The 19,482-nt window shown below is 37.8% G+C and overlaps 1 protein-coding gene across 2 annotated transcripts in view; it reads right to left on the bottom strand.

The window, feature by feature from the left end:
- The window catches only part of LPGAT1 (lysophosphatidylglycerol acyltransferase 1), a 68,027-nt gene that overhangs the window by 17,749 nt on the left and 30,796 nt on the right, over positions 1-19,482 (bottom strand). For both annotated transcript variants that reach the window (XM_052805418.1, XM_052805419.1), the window contains 3 exons: positions 14,837-14,932; positions 11,138-11,411; positions 1,699-1,825 (listed from right to left, as the gene is read on the bottom strand). In XM_052805418.1, the coding sequence (XP_052661378.1) occupies positions 1,699-1,825; positions 11,138-11,411; positions 14,837-14,932 (497 nt within the window). The remainder of the gene's footprint in view (positions 1-1,698; positions 1,826-11,137; positions 11,412-14,836; positions 14,933-19,482) is intronic.

Raw genomic sequence — 19,482 nt, 5'->3', positions numbered from 1 at the left:
GTACGCAGGCGGGCTGCCTGCCCATGCCTTTGCTGCTACCACCCGCTGTCAGAGCCAGGGTACTTTGTTAAATGCATCTTTAAGAATTGCTACTCTGCATCCAACTAAAGCCCTTACAGTCCAGAAGACATGTGCCTAAACTTGAAGTGCCAATTTAAGAATTACCAGGACTGGAAAGTTAGCCAAAGCTCCAGTTAAAACCAAGACACTCAGTTCTCATTTCAGAGGTAGTACATACAGCTCTCAGCCTTCAGAGACATACTGCTGCATTAGTTTCCATTTAGGGCATACTTCAAATTTTTTTTACAAGGTCAGCCATAACAACTAGAGGTTATTTAAAAAAAAAAAAAAAAAATCAAAGAGAGAGGCTTGCCCCTGTCCCCTGTCTAAACCTAGTGATTTAGACCTTCTGGAAGAAAACAACAAACCTACACCCAACAATAAACAATTTCTAATATTTTTTCTTAGAATTTTAGTACTGCAAGAACAGTAACATTAAAGTTCAATGCAAGGAAGGTTACATCATCTTTATGGTCATGCTCAAAAATAGGTTTTGAATATACACATTTAGAAGCAGGAAGTTAATTCAACTTAAGATAACATTCTCTCTTTTTTAAAGGAAGTATTTTTGGAAATACTCTTTAGTAAAATTCTAAATACATTCAACTTGCAATTATCCCAGAGATCCGAGTACTAAGGTGACCTGAATAAAGCACAATAGATATTATGATATCTTACATAAATTAGGGTGTAAGTATGTTCACCTTCAAAAAAACTTGAAGGAAGATTTCTATAAAAAGCAGGGACAGATTTAAACATGGCCATGGAAAGGAGCTCCAGTGAGCAGCCTGTACTCTGCATCACACAATACTGACACAGCAGTGATGCTGGAGAAGGTCATTACCAGTTAAACTGCCACCCAGGGGATCCACACAAGGATATCCAAAAGCTTACTGTAAAAGTATAAAAGCTCCCCAAATCAGCAAAAGGGAATTAAGACAAAATAATGCAATTTTGGGATAAAATGTGATCAACTTATTTGGTATAGCAAGAATGTTAAAATATTTCTGGAGATTTCAGACTTGCAATTAACTGCAAAACAAAAGCAAAATGCAACTTCTCTCTCCATTAGTTTAGGTCTCGAGACAAAGAATTGCTGAGGAGAAAAGTTTTAATAGTATCCCATCCTAGGTGTCAATGAGATATGCTATTATTTCCAGAGTGTTGCTCTGCTGAAATATTAAGAGTATGCTTTGAGTGAAAAAGCTGACATTTCTTTGTCAGAAAGTTAAATACAATATAAAATAATCTCTCAGGAAACCTGTTATTTAATAACACAGTGATTTTTAATTTGTTGTCATTGTTAAAAAAAAAAAAAAAAATCAAGCTAGGTTTACCAGCACCTTAACATCAAAGTGGAAAAGATGACCAAGCCATCAAATATATTCCCCATAACTATATTCAGCCACAGGACATTAGTCAAAAACTTAAATGTGCTAAGATATGGAATGGTCACTGAACTTTTCAAAAGAAAACCATGTTGTGTTTAGATAATACGAGTTGCCCACATGTGTGAAACGCACATAGAAAACACATTGCTACTGATTTCCCATATCCTGAAACATGACATTACTAATCTGTGAATTCTTGTTTTATAACATTTTAGTTCAATGTAAGAGTAGAAGATTTATTTCCTACCTGTAATGTACATGTGTAACCGTGGGTTGTCGGTAGCCAAGAATCCAAGTTTGGATGTCGATAGGTTCACCTTTGGGATATGCAATGGTTGTATCTATCACCCACTGGAGGCCTTTTGATTTGCTCTCTAGGAACAAAAAGAAACATGGTATTAAAAGTAATCAGAAACTGCATGTCACTTATTTGATAGTTATTCCATTTTTATATTACTTCATGAGGTATGAGGCACAAATAAAATAAGACAGCCAAAAATGAAATGCAGATTTCATTACAGAGCACAGAGGTATTCTTACAAACTTCAGCTAGACCAAGATTTTACTTTCACGGTTATTTCTGTTATTCTTACACATTGCAGTACACAGAATAGAACAAGTTCACTCACTGGGTATGAGTATAGCCACATAACATGTTGGGCCAAAAGTTAGGTGCTTCCTGCCATTCACCAAAAGGAAAACTTCAAAGATAAAAGTTCAATTTTCTTGGTCTGCACTTTAAGCACATTTACAACTGGGCCTTCGTAAGAGCTTGCAGTGGCAGCTCACTGATGAAGCAACAGCGATGCAGATCCCTCAAAGGTTCTTAAAAATCCAAGTTACAGGATAAAGAGGAAATACACCATTTTGTGTATTAAGAAAGCAACAAACAGAAGATGGTCAGTTTTCACAATGAAGAGGAGACTGCATCCACAAGGTCCCAGAAAGACTTGATACCAGTACATGTTCATATGCTGCTCAGCATATTTAGAAAATGAAAAAAGGATCAAAGGCGGTAAAAATATTTGCTATGAAGATTATTCAGGAGCGTCAAATTTAAACCTGAACGTAGGTTACAACGAGCAATAGTCAAGGTCAGATATCAACCTAGCCATGACCTCTCCCTGGCACGTCTTCAATTCACAGGTTTGCAAAGAGGGAGAGCAGCAGATTTGGAAAGCAAACCAGGAAGGAGGGGCGCATTGCCAAGACAGCACTTTGAGTTTAGCTTGTCAATTTTATATCTGTTCTGTGGGAACTGGAGCTGTCTTATAGCTGAAGTCAAGTTATGTTCAGGCTAGTATAGTAATATGCTTACTTAATGTTTAATACACTAGTGTAGTAATATGCTTACATCAGACCCAGCAATATCTTAAAGCATTTAGAAAGCTGACCATTAAAACCAGTCACCTGTTGGCAGAAGCACGTAAGAGGTGTTAGGTCTTAGTACAAAGTACAAGACTCTTCAAGCCTGCAGCTGAGATAGCTATGAAAGAAATATGATAGAGGCTGACAAAAAACACTGTTGTCATGAAGAACGTGCACAGGGATAGACTGTTCACCATCTTTCTCAATACAAGAATAGACATATTCAAAATGAAACCAAGAGGAAAAGTTTTCAAAGCAAACATAGTGAAATGATTCTTTGTGTAGAGGGGAATAAAACTGTGGGGAACCCCTTGCCAAAGGTTGTCAAGAATACCGAGGGTTGGGTTCAAGAGGAAGTTGGGCAAGTACATGGAAGAAATCCGTTGAAGGGTTAACTAAACAGGCAGAGACCCCTATCTGGCTCGGGAAACCTACCACACTGGAAACAGTCAGAAGCTAGGAGCATATACAGGAGAAGTATGATGTGTGTTTGCTGTGTTCACACTCTTCCTCTGATACCCACCTGGAGTCATGGACAAGATGTTGAGCTAGACAGATGTTTGGTCTTGCCCAGAATTGCCACTCGAATTTTACTGAAGAGCTACCACACACATGAAGAAATCTGCACCACACAGTCTTGAGGTGCACTCTAACAGCCAAAGTTATTAACACCAACTAGTACACACATGCAAGGACTGACTGACTCAGGAGTTTCTACCAGCATTTAATTTGCATTTAATTTAATTTGCATCTGAATTAAGTGTGAGAAGACAATTACAGCAACACTATCACATATATCTATCAATTAGTTTAACAAGCAGCTAGTGTTTTCATGGTGTCTACTCAACAATGGTGTTGTACTGCTTCGTTACAAATGCACATACACTACCTGAATAAGGCTAGACAGTATTTCCTAATATTTAGGTTATGAGTTATTAGTAGTATGCAATGTGATATTCCAAAATTTGACCAAGGGCAAGCTACACAGGTCAAGCTGAAACATCCAGTGTCACCTTTTGGAATGCCCCAACAGACATGTGAAATGAGAACACAAAGTCCCATTAGAGGTTCCAGGCTTGCCAGCATCATGACAGAGTGCTTGTCAAGTCTCTCTTAAGAAAAGCACTAACTACAGAGTCCTTCATTTTAAAAGTAGCAATGTATTAGAGAAAAGCCAATATGAAATTAATAGTAAATCCACAGAAGTATTCATTTAGAAATGGATTTCGGAACAAAGCCATTCAATTTATTATTTTCCCAGATGTAAAGTGAGAATGGATAAAGACAAGTAAATTGTCTAAGTGAGTAAGCAACAAAGATCATTAATTGCAATTGAAAAGTGCCAGATGAATATGGGCACATTATCTTATTATTTACAGTAAAATGTTTTAAAATAATTTATTAAATATTTAGCTAGTATTTCAAACTGTTCTTTCAGTGGATAATGGTTCAAACTTCATTATGGGAAGACTCCTGCAGTCCTCTTCTGTGATGATTTCCTACCTTCTGCATTTGTAGAGCAGAGCTGCTGCATGGATTCCTCAAACCAGCTCCAAACTCACCTCCAGTCCCTTCCAGTGCAGGGTGGGGAAAAAAGCCTGCCTCTGACAGCCTACCAGGAACCCGGGGGGGGGGGGGGGGGGCAGAATTTGGAAGGTAATGTCAGCCTCCATAGACCCTCCTTTAGAGCAAGCAGGTCTTAGTGCAGCTACCTCCACATGCAATTATCAAGACATGCTATCAAATCACAGTCATAGGCATATTTCAGCATGCTGTGGTTTAAATTAAGCCTTACATAATCATCCAAGATGTCACACTGCCAAAAAAACCTAAGTCACCAAGGACTTCAGAAAATTGATTTTGAAATAAATCTTGCTGTCCTTTTTGGGGGGTTATACTGTGTTGTGCCCTCCTCATAAGCATATTTATTTTAAAGCCACGAAGCTCTAACAGATCCTGAAACTGAAAAAGAAACAGACAACTGCATACCACACAAACGGGTAGGACCTTAGTATCTCCGAGGATGCTGCTTTCAAGCCTATGCAGATCTTTGAACAAGAATAAACCCTATTATTTTTTAAATGGAGCACACTAGCAGAAACTCAAAACAAAGATTGCTGCATTAGTTATAATACGGTGTGAATCTCGGGTCTAGCATTTGTAGCTGAAAAAAGGGAGTTGCATATACCTGTTCAAGAACAACTTTTGCCAAGTTCAGGTTGGCCAACGCAGCCACAGATGTTTCTGACAGCCAAACCCTTTTGAACTTTCTACCTACCATTAAGAGACACCCTCACCCTTCATTTCTAGTACCTGCTGAAAGATTGAGCAGCCTGGCTGCCAGACACTTCAGCAGAAGCAACCTCTGCAGAGGCCAAATTTAAGCTATCTCTCCGAGGACTTGTTTTTCTTCTGGGATGTCAGTCTGCTTGCCACTTTCAGCGCAGGTGGAGGATTTTGATTTCTCAAATTACCTCAAAATGTTAGCAGTCTGATTCTTTTTAAATAGTGCATAAATGTTCAAAACAGGCCTGCAGGCATCTGTCCTACACAGCTGCATCCAAACCATGCAGTAATAATGTACCTTAGTATGAATGGTACATACTTGTTTTATGAGTGCTAAGACAAGACTGAACAATCACATGTAACAGTAGTTTTCCAGCCTAGACACAAAAAAAAAAAAAAAAAAATTTAAACAGTCTCCTAACTTGTTGGTTTGGTTTTGTTTTTTTTAAATCACCAGCAGAGGCAAATCTTCATAACTACTTTTTTCATTTTTGTTCTAGCTGTGGATTCAGCGATAGTAAGTTGCTTCATACTTAGTTATGAAACAACTGACCGTCAGCGTCTTCAAGACATTCAGTGCTCTTCATCCTCTATGGTCCCCTCACAGCAGATACTTAACTGTCTACAATCACAAATTTTGTGGGGTTCAGAGCTTCTTTTTGTCCCCTCTATGTCCTCCCAGGGGTTACTCTCAACCAATGCTAAAAGCCAGATCTGACTATGCACAGGACTCTTCAAACCCACCAGCAGACCATCAGTGTTTACCACTAAGAGCGAGTTACAAAGACAGGTTTCAGCAGGAAACCTTGCCTCCAGCCAAGCTCTAGGTGGTGTAATACTGCCGGATTGCATCCAGAGTGGAAAAGAATGCACCAGCGAGGCATGAACCTGAGGACCTCAGCTTCCACTTGAAAAACAAAATATTTACTAGCATTCACTAGTATTCAGGTGCAGTTTCCTGAACTCTTACATCACTCCAAATGCAGCCAAAAGAGGCTGTTACCTCTCCCTGAACAGCAATGGGTTCTTGTAACTTGTCCTCATGTGATCAACTGGACCACTGACTTGAAAATTAACTCTTTTCCCAAAGATTAGCTCTCAGACTGAACATCTTACTCTTCATCCCAAGGTCTCTCCATAACAAATCACCTGGAACAAAACAAGAAGCCCCTTTTCCAGGATAAAAAAAAAGCCTTCCCACATTTTATTCAAGTCACATTCCTCATATAACAGTGAATCAGAAAGTTTGATTAAAAAAAAAATCAATTATAAAGCCCAATGTCCAGCTCTACAGAACAGAAAATTGAATTTCTCTGAGAAAAAGCATCAGAACTGAATGTGCTGTGCTGCATTTGAAAACAGTAAGATAAGATTTCAATATTGCTCTAACCAAGCTCATAGCAACCTCTTATCAGACAAAAAATTGCTGCATGGTAAAATAAAGCAGAATTAAAAACCATACTAGAGGCAAGGGTGATCAAAAATAAGCTCTGGAACACATATCTTCAGTGAACAATTGCTCCAAACTCCTTTGAATTACCAGCTGTTTAGCACTTAGAATATTTTGCTAGTTCTAAAACTCACAATATAATTCTTATTAACTGAAGAAACGTTGTACTTGCAACTATGTCAGAAACTAAGCGTTGCATTAAAAAATTAAACAAACAAACCAAAACCAAACCATAAAATACCACCCCCCCCAAACACACACTGGTCCCTACAGGATTAAGGTGTTGATGCCAATGCATCAAGTATTTTTATGCTGCCCATATTTCCATTCTGCACTAAAACCTTCTCCTGGAACATAGGCACTGGCACCAGCGCTCCGTTTGGGGGTGTCCTGGTTTCAGCTGGGATAGAGTTAACTGTCTTCCTAGTAGCTGGTACAGTGCTATGTTTTGAGTTCAGTATGCGAAGAATGTTGATAACACTGACGTTTTCAGTTGTTGCTCAGTAGTGTTTAGACTAAAGTCAAGGATTTTTCAGCTTCTCATCCCCAGCCAGCAAGAAAGCTGGAGGGGCACAAGAAGTTGGCACGGGACACAGCCAGGGCACCTGATCCAAACTGGCCAACGGGGTATTCCATACCATGTGACTATTCCATACCATGTGACGTCCCATCTAGTATAGGAACTGGGAAGTGGGGGGGGAATCGCCGCTCGGGGACTGGCTGGGTGTCGGTCGGCGGGTGGTGAGCAACTGCACTGCGCATCATTTCTACATTCCAATCCTTTCATTATTACTGTTGTCATTTTATTAGTGTTATTATCATTATCATTATTAGTTTCTTCTTTTTCTGTTCTATTAAACCGTTCTTATCTCAACCCACGGGTTTTGCTTCTTTTCCCGATTTTCTCCCCCATCCCACTGGGTGGGGGGGAGTGAGTGAGCGGCTGCGTGGTGTTTAGTTGCTGGCTGGGGTTAAACCACGACAGGGGGGCACAGCACATCTGCCCAGAGAGATGCTTTCATCACCCACCAGAATTAACTTATACCATCTTTTCAGGGACAGACGCCTCTTAACTACATTGTCTGTACTTTCTAACTTCAAAAGCACTCAAGCCATCAAGTGATAGTACTACCTTTCCTATATGTTTTTCCATCCTTCTATTTATTCAGGAATAAAATTGTACAATTTCACTGAAATTAAACAAGGGTTTCAAAAGGCAGCAAAAGCAACAACTGTTTTACTCATTTAATTTAGTATTTACCAGCAATAAGTTAAATTTCACCCTGATGAAGGCTAGTAATTGGGACTTTAAATATGAAAGAAGGTTTGGAAAACTGTTAGGAAGAAATTAAGGAAATATAGGCTGCTTGCCTTAGAAAAGCAACTGATGAAGAACTGATCAGTTTAAGTACAAGAATAATCAAATAATATTGATCGTCTTGCTCAGGAACATTTTTTCTTCCTGTCACTTTACAGAAGAAGAATCGGGTAATAAACTGTGGGAAGTTCATAACTAGTACAAAAATAAACTGAAAAAGGGATTTGGTGTTAAGAATACTAACATCATAATTAAGGCTAATGAAATTTCGGGGAGGCTACTGAACCTCGCACTTCACAACATGAACCCACCTCTACCAAAGGGATGACAGAAAGCAGATTAGCAACCTTATAGAAGAAGGACAGATGATGTAGCATTTAGCTGTTGCGCAATTCTTAAACTACTATTTGAATGCTGTAACTCCAGTGACATTTGATGTACAAAAGCAAGCTAGTGGGCTGGGAAGCAGGGGGGGTGACATGATGAAAGAACTGTATGCAACTTGGTTTGTACCAAATTAGGGTGCAGCATAGCAGTATATTAAGAATGAACCACCTTTTATTATAGTTGCTTTTCTTGTCTTTTCTTCTTTGACCCAGTATTACACACCATTCCAGTTGAGAAAGTAGAATGGTATAAAAGCTACAAGGATAATTCTAAATGAATTAAGTACTAATAAAATGACAGCATTCAAGAACACCGCAACTGTGTATCGTGACTCATCATAACATAGCTACTCAGGAAACTCAACAGGAAGGGGACATAATTTTTGATGATGATGAGTTACTCTTAATCTATAAACCAATTTAACTAAAATCAGGTGGGGGAGGGAGGTGAACCCCCATCATTATCAGTAAAGCTTAGGGGTAACAAAAAGATTGAGAGAATGATAAATAATGGAGAAGAAAGCTTATTAGAGTAAGCTTAATAATTTGGTAACCCAGGGCACCAGGAACATTGTTAAATAAGACAGTATAAAGCACAAGAAGTGGTGCAGAGGAAAAATGTTTTCAGTGAACCATGAAGTTTAAGTGCGATGCTACTGACACACAAAGCCACTTCCCAAGCAAAGGAGTACAGTAACAATGTACAAAAAGTTTATATGCATTCTCTATGCAAGACACTGGTGAAACCTTTACTGTATATACCACTTCTAACACCCACAACTCAATGATGGTAACCCAAAGAGGACGCAGGCAAGTATCACTGAACCAGGTTTTTTTTATGTGGTTAAAAAAGGGAAAGATAAAAGAGAAAAAGTAAAGATGATCACTAACTTGTTAGGCTTCTAACTTTATAATATAACCTTATCAATTTATACAATTATATTTAACTGAACAAACATTCTTCAAAAATTTTCTGAAGTGGCAAGAGTACAGTAAAAGCATTTGAAAGGCAGAAGATTAGAGGAAGAGTCTTTTATACAAGATATAGATCAAGAATTAACCTTTCGTACGTCTCTGAAAGAGAAGTTTTACCATGCTAGAAACATTTTTATGAGCTTAGGAGAAGAGAGGACTTAAAACACCTCAGCTTCATATGTATCAAATATTACTCTTTCGTAGCATAAAAAAAAATTTACTTTCACTTCTCTTTTTCATCCTTTTTATTATGTTTTCATGTCCATTACTCTGAATGATAGCTAAACCCACAGATTTCTTTCCTATTTTTGCCCACTTATCTTTCCTTCTGTCTTTTGAGTAGGATGGACAGATGTGGTTCCATTGTATTTCTGAGACAATTCCTTTATTTTAGTACCCAGTTAGGTCAACTACTACCAAATGCTCATTTCTCCAGAGTCTGAATCATGCCATTCAAAAAAAAAAAAAAAAGCCAGCTAAGTTGATAGCAATCTAAGAGTGTGAAAATATAAAATTGGTATTTGACAACTGCTTTTGGTCCCCTTCCAGAATTAGAAGGCCTATAACTCACATTTGGGGAACTTCTTACTTTTCATACCTTTTTGCCTTTGAGACAGGAATAAATAAAACAGGAAGAGGCCAAATTTTTCTCCTTAAAAAAAATAACTGTTAACAAGGACTAAGGTATTCTGTTTCTCTTTTAAACCTAAAATCTCCTAAGACAACAGGGGCTTTCTTGAGCCTTTCTTTTCTGAATGTAGCCAGAAAGGAAACATTCTGATGCATTCTTCAGCTTGATTTTCAGTTCATTTAAAATCTTCCCTCCACTCCTGCAAGAACATCATCTCCATCAATTTCCTATGTTCACAACATTAACTGCAGAACTAAAAATCTGGAAGCAACTTCTGCATGAGGCTTCCTGCTAACCCTGAAATTTTAACTTCAGCACAGAAAAAATCCTAAGTAATCTGCATATGTGGCTTCATTAGGATGGATCTTTGGTTCGAACTGCTAAAATGATTATAATAATTTGGCTATGGAAATACCAGCACCACCCATTAATAAGAAACCACCACAACCCCTGAATCCATTGTTTCTATATTAAGTAGCAGAAATCCACAACTAGGTTAAGTAAGATCTAACCCTGCTCTCTGAATGAGCGAAATAGTTAAATTTAAAAATTGAGGGACTAAAAGCACCAAGTCCCATAACTAGTGCATTATTTATATCCCAGCTATACTCTCCCCTACAGCCCAGGCATCCCAGAACAGTAATGCTGCAGGAATATTCTTATTCCGTCAAACTCTTCTAACATAAGACAGCCAAAACAATCCTTCAAATCTAGTCATCAGTGACAGTTAACTCCAGCAACAAAGGGGACAATCATCATAAAAAACTGTAGAGAATAGAAGAACTCAACAGAAAAGAGTTCAAGAAGAGGAATGAAGTATACAGTACTGAATGCAAAGAAACTTTTAAAGCCAGGAATAAAAATATGAACATGGTTTGCATATTCCAGAAATACTTTTACTATAGTTCCATACTACCATAAACCAGTGCAACTCATCAATCATGCTGAAAGGAGAAGCTCACCTTCTTGCCCACTCCGGGTGCTCATTCCAGTATCTGCTCTACCCATCACATGTACCAAGACAAACATTCATGAAGCCACACTGTAGACTAAATCAAATTAAAACTAAAGTTTTCTTTTTTTGTGCATCTCAACATAAAAAACAAACTTAATGGAACTAAAAGCAAATATGAAAACATTTATATAAATATAACGGTGCTTTATGGATGTATTTGACATTTAAAGAGTCCAATTCAACACAAGATGTTTTGCTTAACTCAAATCTTGGACATTCAATTTGCTTTTTATCCACAAGAGTGAAGTGGTCTTTACCTTTTATCACAGCATCTCTACCTGCTGGAGTTCCATTTTCTTGCGGCGCTACAAGTGTTTTCAGAATTACTTGTGTTGCTCCAAGTCTCGGCAGGGTGACATGTTTAAGAAATGGCAAATTGTTTTTCTTGGCAAATGCCTGGCTTGTTTCTCTCCTTTTCCTAAGAAAGCCACCCTCTGGAAATAAAACAATCCATTTCCGATTACGACTCCTGTAATATTTTTCTAGATGCTCCTTGAGTAACACAAGCTGCTGGTCACGGTGTGCTCTTCCCTATAAGGATAAAACATTACCTAAATAAAATGAATGCTTAAAAGAGATGACATTAAGACAGATAATTATTACATTTCTATGACTTCTCTCTCTTTTCAGAGATACAAATAAGCCTTTATAACAACACAAAACAATGTTCCCAGAGTACCGACTGGTGGCTGAGTTAATGCCACTTTACAGAAAGCATACTGAAAAAAAGACCTTGAAATTGAGGATGAAGCTCCCGATTTGAAGACTTCTCTGCAAGAGCAACATCTAGACTGTAAACGGGAACTCCCCGTAACAGGAGGATGTATTTACAGAATTCCCTAGTTGGTGCTGGGTTCCAAGTTGAATTTGCTAAACCAAATTCTGCAAAGACAATCTAAGGGTCAGGCTATGATTTGGAGGTCCATATATTGTCAGTAATTTCTGCAAGCCAAACAGCATCTTTGCTTATGTATCTTCTACACATCTCTCCCCACATCCCATATTAGAATAGCAGAGGTAGCAGAAGACACAGCCGGACCTCGAGACCGAGCTTGAGTTTGGATTTTTCCAAAATCTGCACCGCTTGAATGCTTAGTCTCAACTGAAATCAGCACACTGATGGAAATACTTATTGTTTGGGGGTGGGGGGGAAGTACTGGGCTGTGATATTTGCAGGTTTTCTTCCTCTAAGAGAAAGTGCAGAGGAGGAAGTGATTTTATTTGTGTAAACTTAAAGAAAGCCTACAACAATAAAAATGAGATGCTCTAGCCAACAAGATATTGTATGACACCAGCTTCTAGTTTGATAATTAGCTGTATATAGGATATAGCCAGGTGGTAATTAAACCTGACAGACCAAGGGGAAGAGAAAAAAACCAAACCCACCAAAACCCACAAAAACCTTAATTAATTTCTCCTCTTTGATGTACTAGCACAACTTTTTCACTTAAGACAGTAAGATTTGTCCTTAATTACTGCAGAAATATCTTCAGTACCTCAAACAACAATCTTTTCTCTTCCCACTTCCACACACAGCAAGAGCAAGCTACCCAAATTTTCATAGTAATTAGTTTACATCAATTATTATTTTTGAGTGCTCCAAAGTGACTTTGCCAAATCACTCAAAAGACACAGGAGCCCAAAATTTAAGCATCCCTCAGCAGAGGTGATTTTAATTCTCTGAAATGTCAACAAAACTGCCACAAACCTTCCACTCCGTGGGGTTTTTTGGCAGGGAAGAGGGAAAGAGTGGGGTTGAGCGGAAGACAACAAGAAACAGTATTTTACTGAAGACAAGTTTTGTGAAAGTGTTTTTCCTAGATTTTGAAATCTCACGATTGCAATTACTTCCAACTTACCTCATGAAAGGGAAGGAAAAACCTCTGCCTGCTCATATTAATGCAATTAGAGAGCAATATAAAAGTTCCTCAGTTAAAACAGTCCTTTTCCACCAGACCACAGGACTCCAGGATAGCACAATAGTTAAAAAAACCAGCAGCCAACAACAAACTTTTCACATGTTAGATATTAAATCTCTCCAAAACCTAAACAAACCTAATGAATGTGACTGGTGGATAAATTGCCGTTTAGCAAATGCCGTGAGGTTTAAGATGCTGCTGTGATACAGGAAAATCTACTGGACTAATGGGAAAGAGGGGAGTGTTTAAAAGCAACTGTGACTAGTGGAATACTGAAGAGTCCTGGAAAATAAAATGCAATTAACATACTGTCCAGAAAGAAAAGTAAGTCATACAGAAGCAGAAGCAGATCCTTAATACAACCAATTCTTGAAGACCATGGCTATTTGATCACTATCACAGGGAACGGTCTCAGCCTTCTTTCCTTTAGAGGAAAGAAAACAGGTAGCAGCAGACTGCTGACAAATTCTTTAGGATGCCATGCACTTTGCATCACCAATGTGGCAAGTTACTGACAGTCTTGGTTTCCAGTAAACTTTTCAATGGGAGAAGAGAAAACACTAGTCAACTTCTGGTAGACCTCAGAAGCGTTCCTAAAACTGCCATTGGTGCTGCTCATGAAAATGAGGCTAACGTACATTTTTAACAAATAGGATGTACTGTACCATGATCAAATTACATTATTTTACAGGGAAAAAAATGAAGTATTTGCCCATCCAAATATTACTAGGGCCTTTCTATAGTTAGGCAAAGGATCATTACTCACTCACCTTAAGTGTTTTTGCTACATCCAAAGGCTAACTAACAGCCAAGAAACATTTTATTTTCAATTGGTTTGTATTTAGACTCATGATGACATTATTTTATTTGTGATGTTGTATATCTCAGCCACTTTACAAAAATGAGGACAAGCCTTAGTTTTTGCAGCTCAGTAATGGTGTGGTTTTGTAACTGGAATTGCAACACCACATTCAGAAATTACAATTAACAAGCTGACAGCCGTGTGTACCTCAAAATTTGTATCTTGTGAATTTTAACTACCGAAATAATTTATATTTTACAAAGTGTCAAACCCTGTTCCTTTCCATACTCTCAAGAGTACACAGTTGTATATCTCTAGAGACCTTTATTTTATTGTCTAATTTTGCCTGAGGTTTTCTAACCATGCCTCTAGTCTTAGCGAGGAATCTCACTTTAGCTGTGCATAGCTGTGATTAAGTATTTATTTATTTCATTCTGAGTAAATTAGCTTCTCCTTTTCTGTAAACTGAAAATTCATTAATTCTCTCTGGCTGCCCATACATTTTAAGTCCAGACAAATAAAAATAAGGAGAGCAAAGAAACGTGTATGCTAGATGTCACAGTTCACATAAATGGCAGCAGGTTCATGCTTATCATCGTACTTCCAAGTGTCTACTTTTACAGTGTAGTTTGATCAACAGCTACCAAACAACAAAAAAACCCCCAAATTGTAAGAAATAATCTGAGGTTTTCACTCCTTAACATTTGAGATGCTGAGCTCAACACACATTCTTTCCTGATGCTCAAATAATAATTAACCTTCAAGAATCAATTAATTACTATTATGCAGGTCCATTACCACCTTAAACTGGTCTACTACCATGTCACCATCAAAAGGGTTGGTCCTGTCTTTGCTTATCTGAAACTTTGACAGTCAGAACAGTGACCTAACCAGACTCATTGCACAGTTTCAAGGTCACTAATGAAAGAAGAGAGGTGCCAACAATGGGCAGTCAGAAGCGGAGAGACAAAAAGGACTGCTCATGTACTTTGCTTGTACACCTCTCATAAAATGCTCACATCATAATTGGGTTCCGTAAACATTCATGTCTAGGCAAATAATAAAATAAGCTTGGAAAAAAAGCCGTTTCAGAACAAAACTCTACCCAAATACACACATTACAGCATAGTTATTTCATCTTGCAAACCATCCAGGAGGTAATCAGTAAGTCCCATAACACCACAATGTTCCAAATATAAGGATAAATCAAAGCACTATTTCGTGTTTCCATTTACCTGTCTTATAAAGAAATCTCCATGGATTAGAGACACAATGCCAAAATTTGTATACTTAAAAATATGATCCATCAGCCACATCATCTGACGGACAACCTGAAAAGTTAAAAAAAAAAAAAAAAGTTTAGTAAATATCAAGTGCAGAGAATTATGCATATACTGGTCACATTCTTGTCACCCTTGCAACAGCAATAAAACTAGCAAATATAAAGTCCTTTTTGCCCAAAAGTATAAAGTACCACAGGTGCTACACTTCTCCCTCAAGAGTAGGATTAAATAGCTACCTTTTTGTAATATAATATACACTAAGTTCTACTCTGTCTTCTCACACAAGTCGTGTAATGCTTCTTATTGACATACCACCACAATTTTAAGCCAGTTGCAAACTAAAAACATTTTCAGTGTTTGTTAAAGTACACAAAACAATACAGATCTGTATTTGAAATCTCCAGCTGTTTTATGTCTACCACAAAACCACTTTTCCTTATATTTTTTTGTACTTGGTGATTTTGGGGATGAGATCATGTTGTTCTCGTGCTTCTGATGTGCACATGCTCCACACATGTTTACTCCATCTTTGAACAGCAGCATTCACTGAGACCTATCTACCGCCCACATGCCATTACCGATTTCTCTCATGGCAGAGTAGTCACATGCATCCCTGAGAATTTCATTAAGTCATGCTCCTTGTCCTGGCGAAGAAGCACGGTGAGAAGGCAAAAACAGAGGTTGAGACATTAGATTCACTTTGACCATCACCTCTTACAGGACAGAAGGCAGACACTACAGCAGTTCAGTTCTTTGAGATTTAAAATAGAATTACTCCAGAAGAGGTAAGTAACAGAAGGGAAAAGCTTCTCTCACAAGGAGATCTCTATAGCTCTACATGTACACCTACATATAGATTTTGAGAGGAGTAGGAATTGGCTCTTCACAGCTGGAAAATCCAGTGTCTCTTCCATTTATCACTATCAAAAACCGATATGGAGAACCATGACATTTCTCTGGTAGTCAGAACATAATTTTTTGAACCTTAAACAGGCACCTTCTGCTTGGCATCTTTCAGTTGTCCAAGACACATAATTTAAGGCAAAGGCACAAAGAAAGCAGTCTAAGAAATAAAGATTTCCTCTAGAAAATACAATATATTGTTCATGTATTAGTTGATTACATCTACTGCTAAAGTGTACTCTACACTTCTCTCTAAACACCAGAGGCTTGCACAGTAACAGAAATACTCAGAATCCACATCCATGCTTTCAACAATACTTCTAACAAAATAGTTTGATACAGTGAAAGATGGTGGCTTTTACCTCTTTTCACATGTCCAGGTGGAATTTGTAGAAAGCAGATCATATTTCACGAAGGAATTCTGTTTTGTAAAAGCAGCTCGATAATTTGCAATTTGCATCTAGAATTGCATGTATCAGTAAGTCTTTCTTCCAAAGAAATCTAATCATCTCTTGGAGTGCTCTGATTACCTATTCTCCCTTTTGACCACAGAAGCTATAAATGAATCCTGGGTTATATATTTGGAGGAAGGTAACTGTCACATACCCTGTTTCTTAAACAACTGTGGCCGGATGCTCAGCAAAGTGAAGTTTTTCCACACTTGCAAAAACATACCTGCCAAAGAACGTTTAAGATACTTTATTGCCTTAGACATATAGCTGATCTTCCAGCAAAATCTGAATGTCACATTTAGAAACTAGCCATCCTTGCCTAAGAGCACATTAAGAACACCTCAACTTTTGTGTTTTTTTCATACTAGCAAACTTTCTATTTGAAGATCTTGGATAATGCAACAGCACCCATTTCTGGACCCTCTAGCATCACTGGAAGTGGAAAAGGAAACCATGTCTGAGAGAAAAGGACAGCTCTCAAAGATATCAGAGGTTTTGCTTTGGAAACAAGCATCCATTTCTTCTCTGTGACGTGCTAGTATCCTTTCCTGTCTGCCAGTGATATTTCTCACTGGATGCTACATCTAAGGGAACAAAGACACATTACGTATTTGTGAGTGATGAAAGAAAAATTAGTTCCTAGATGTAACTCACCACTTGAAAATAATATTGGTGAAATGGTTTCTCATACAGTTATCCCCGGGCCTTTGTTAAATAAAAGAGGCTCCTAAAGCAAAAATTCTTCTCTGCAGAGATTCACATTCTTTCCATTTCAGTAAATTAGAAAGCCTTAGGAAGGGGAAAAAAAAGAAAGAAAAGGTATGCCCTAAGGACAAGAGTTAAAAAAAGCATCACTGAGAGGTGTTATTGCTCTTCAAGGCACTAGAATATCATAAGTTCATGCCCACACACCAGCCCAAAGATGACAGGCTAGTGTAGGGAACCATATCCTTTGATAAAAACACCACCAAAATTCCACTGATGATGATTTAGCCTGCAGCAGTACCCATATGACTGTCAGTGTTCATCTACTACTTTGGCATTTTGACAATTATTGTTCTATTATATCAAGCAGAAGTTAAACCAACATAATCTATTTTACTGCAGCAGATAAGCAAGCTTAATAATCTGCTTCCCTGAAAAGAAAAGGTTTGTGTCTTTTGAGGAATCAACATTGTTCCCTAGATGTTCTATGGCAATGCTGGAGGAAGAACTCTTGCCCAGCAATGCTAGTGCTTCTCTCCTCCCATACCACTTTTGTCTTTTTATTTAGATGATGGTAGGTTTATCCTGAAAGTTGATCATTGCTCTGCAGACTCTGAAGTCCATCTCACCATGTTTTAGGTGACACAGGCAGGGCTTCTAACTAGCCTCCCTGGACTTCCTCAGTCTTTTTGAGAAGGGGTGATGTGATTGTGTCAAAGATCAGTGTGACATACAAGTTGTAACCAAGACAAAAAACACAGGCAGTTTGCTGCAAGCGAGCTACAAAGAGACAAACTCCAGAGCTCACGGATTACAAATCTGCCTATAAACCTAGGCAGTGGTAAGAAATACAAAGAGGAAATATTTTTATGTATTAATTAATGAATATATACACACAATCTAACAAAATCAAAAAGGAGGAGTTCAAAGAATAGGACACAATTATCTTGTTTGCAATTAAACAGCAAACTAGATTAATGGATATTCATTCTGCTCTGCTACCAAGGGCAGAACAGAGGACACTACAAGATATTGGTGGTGGCTCTTCCATTTAGTATCCTCAGGAACAAAACAACACTTATCAGATGAGTCTCATATCACTTACATTTCAAGGAGGTTTAAGCAAAGACACTCAGAAGTATTTTGAGCACAGATTCATAGTTGTTTATGGATCAAAAGAAATTTTGGATGCCGTTTCAGGTACTTTTTGCTTCATTCTTCCTGCTTAAAGAAGTTCAGACTGTAGAAAAATCTTTTACCAATTTTATAAAAAAATCTAGGTGCCTCCTATTCTCAGGCCCACTTTCATTTCACTCTACACAGATTTCATAACAAAGCAACCTGAAGAGACTAACTTACATCTTTCAAGCACCTCTAACTTAACAATGAAACCTGGGAACGCGTGTCTTGAAATTTGCACTCAAACAGCCGCAAGCTCTACTTTTTCCTCTCCTCTGCACCCTTCCTGATGCTGCTTTCTGCTCTAAATCATAAAAACCAGCCACATTTATCAGTCCTGATCCGGTCAGAAAGCAGTAATAGCAGCATTTTAACCTACTTCTCTTTGTTAAACACATAACCTTTAATGTTTATGAGACCCCAACTAAGTTTGTTTTAACACTTACTTTCACAAACAAATTGGAACAATTTCTTGAACTATATAAAAAGTTTAATTAGCTCACTCCAATTCAGCTGAAACCTTGCTCTGTGTGGCTTATCTTATGGTAACATGTATTAGTCAAACAATACCAGTCCAGTCTTCCATTAAAATTACAACTTTTAGCTAAGTTCCACTTCCCTAATAAGAGATCATGTCTTCCTTATTCACATAAGTGAATGTGAAAGACAAGAAGCATCTTAACACATGTATTTTAGCTTACTGCTTAGTGAGATTAAATTTGCTTAAAACAGATAGGCTACACGATCATTTGTATATAAGATTTTATAAAATACTAGAAAAAAATACCATCACATTTCCTGACATGGCCCTTAGGAAACATTGTCAAGTTGCAAGAACGTTTCAGTATTCTACCTCACTGCACAGAAAAAACATAGAACTTCAAATGAAAGACTTGTGATTTTTTTTAAACAATTTTAACATTTAAGATACTGAAAACATTTTGATTTTTTTAACATTTTTTTAAAAAGCAGCATTAAACAGTAAGTGTTTGCAGATTACATCTGGTTTCAGTCTGCAATGGCTGGCAAAAGCAAGCAATAGAAATGACGGACTGCCACAGGAAAAAGGTTTTCCTAGTTCTGCCACTGCACCATCACCTCTGAAAGGCTGCCTTTGGTACGCTGTTTTACTTCTTTGTATGTCCTTCCATGTGAAATGGAAGTGAGCTTTTCACCTTCACAAAATACTTCGAGAGCTAAAAAGTGTTGTCTGAGTGGTAAAGTGTTTAGGAATTAGTGCAGGTTAACCATCCTAAACAAAATAAAAAATTCTTGGAAATTGCTATCTTGCTACTAACAGATGAGTATCAAGGTTGTGAAGGACTCCATGTTAAATGTAAACTGTATTTAAATAAAATT

Source organism: Harpia harpyja, chromosome 13, assembly GCF_026419915.1.
Source record: "Harpia harpyja isolate bHarHar1 chromosome 13, bHarHar1 primary haplotype, whole genome shotgun sequence".
NCBI classification, from domain to species: Eukaryota; Metazoa; Chordata; class Aves; order Accipitriformes; family Accipitridae; genus Harpia; species Harpia harpyja.
The sequence above is the reverse complement of the archived record's forward strand: the minus strand, read 5'-3'. Positions and strand labels throughout refer to the sequence as shown.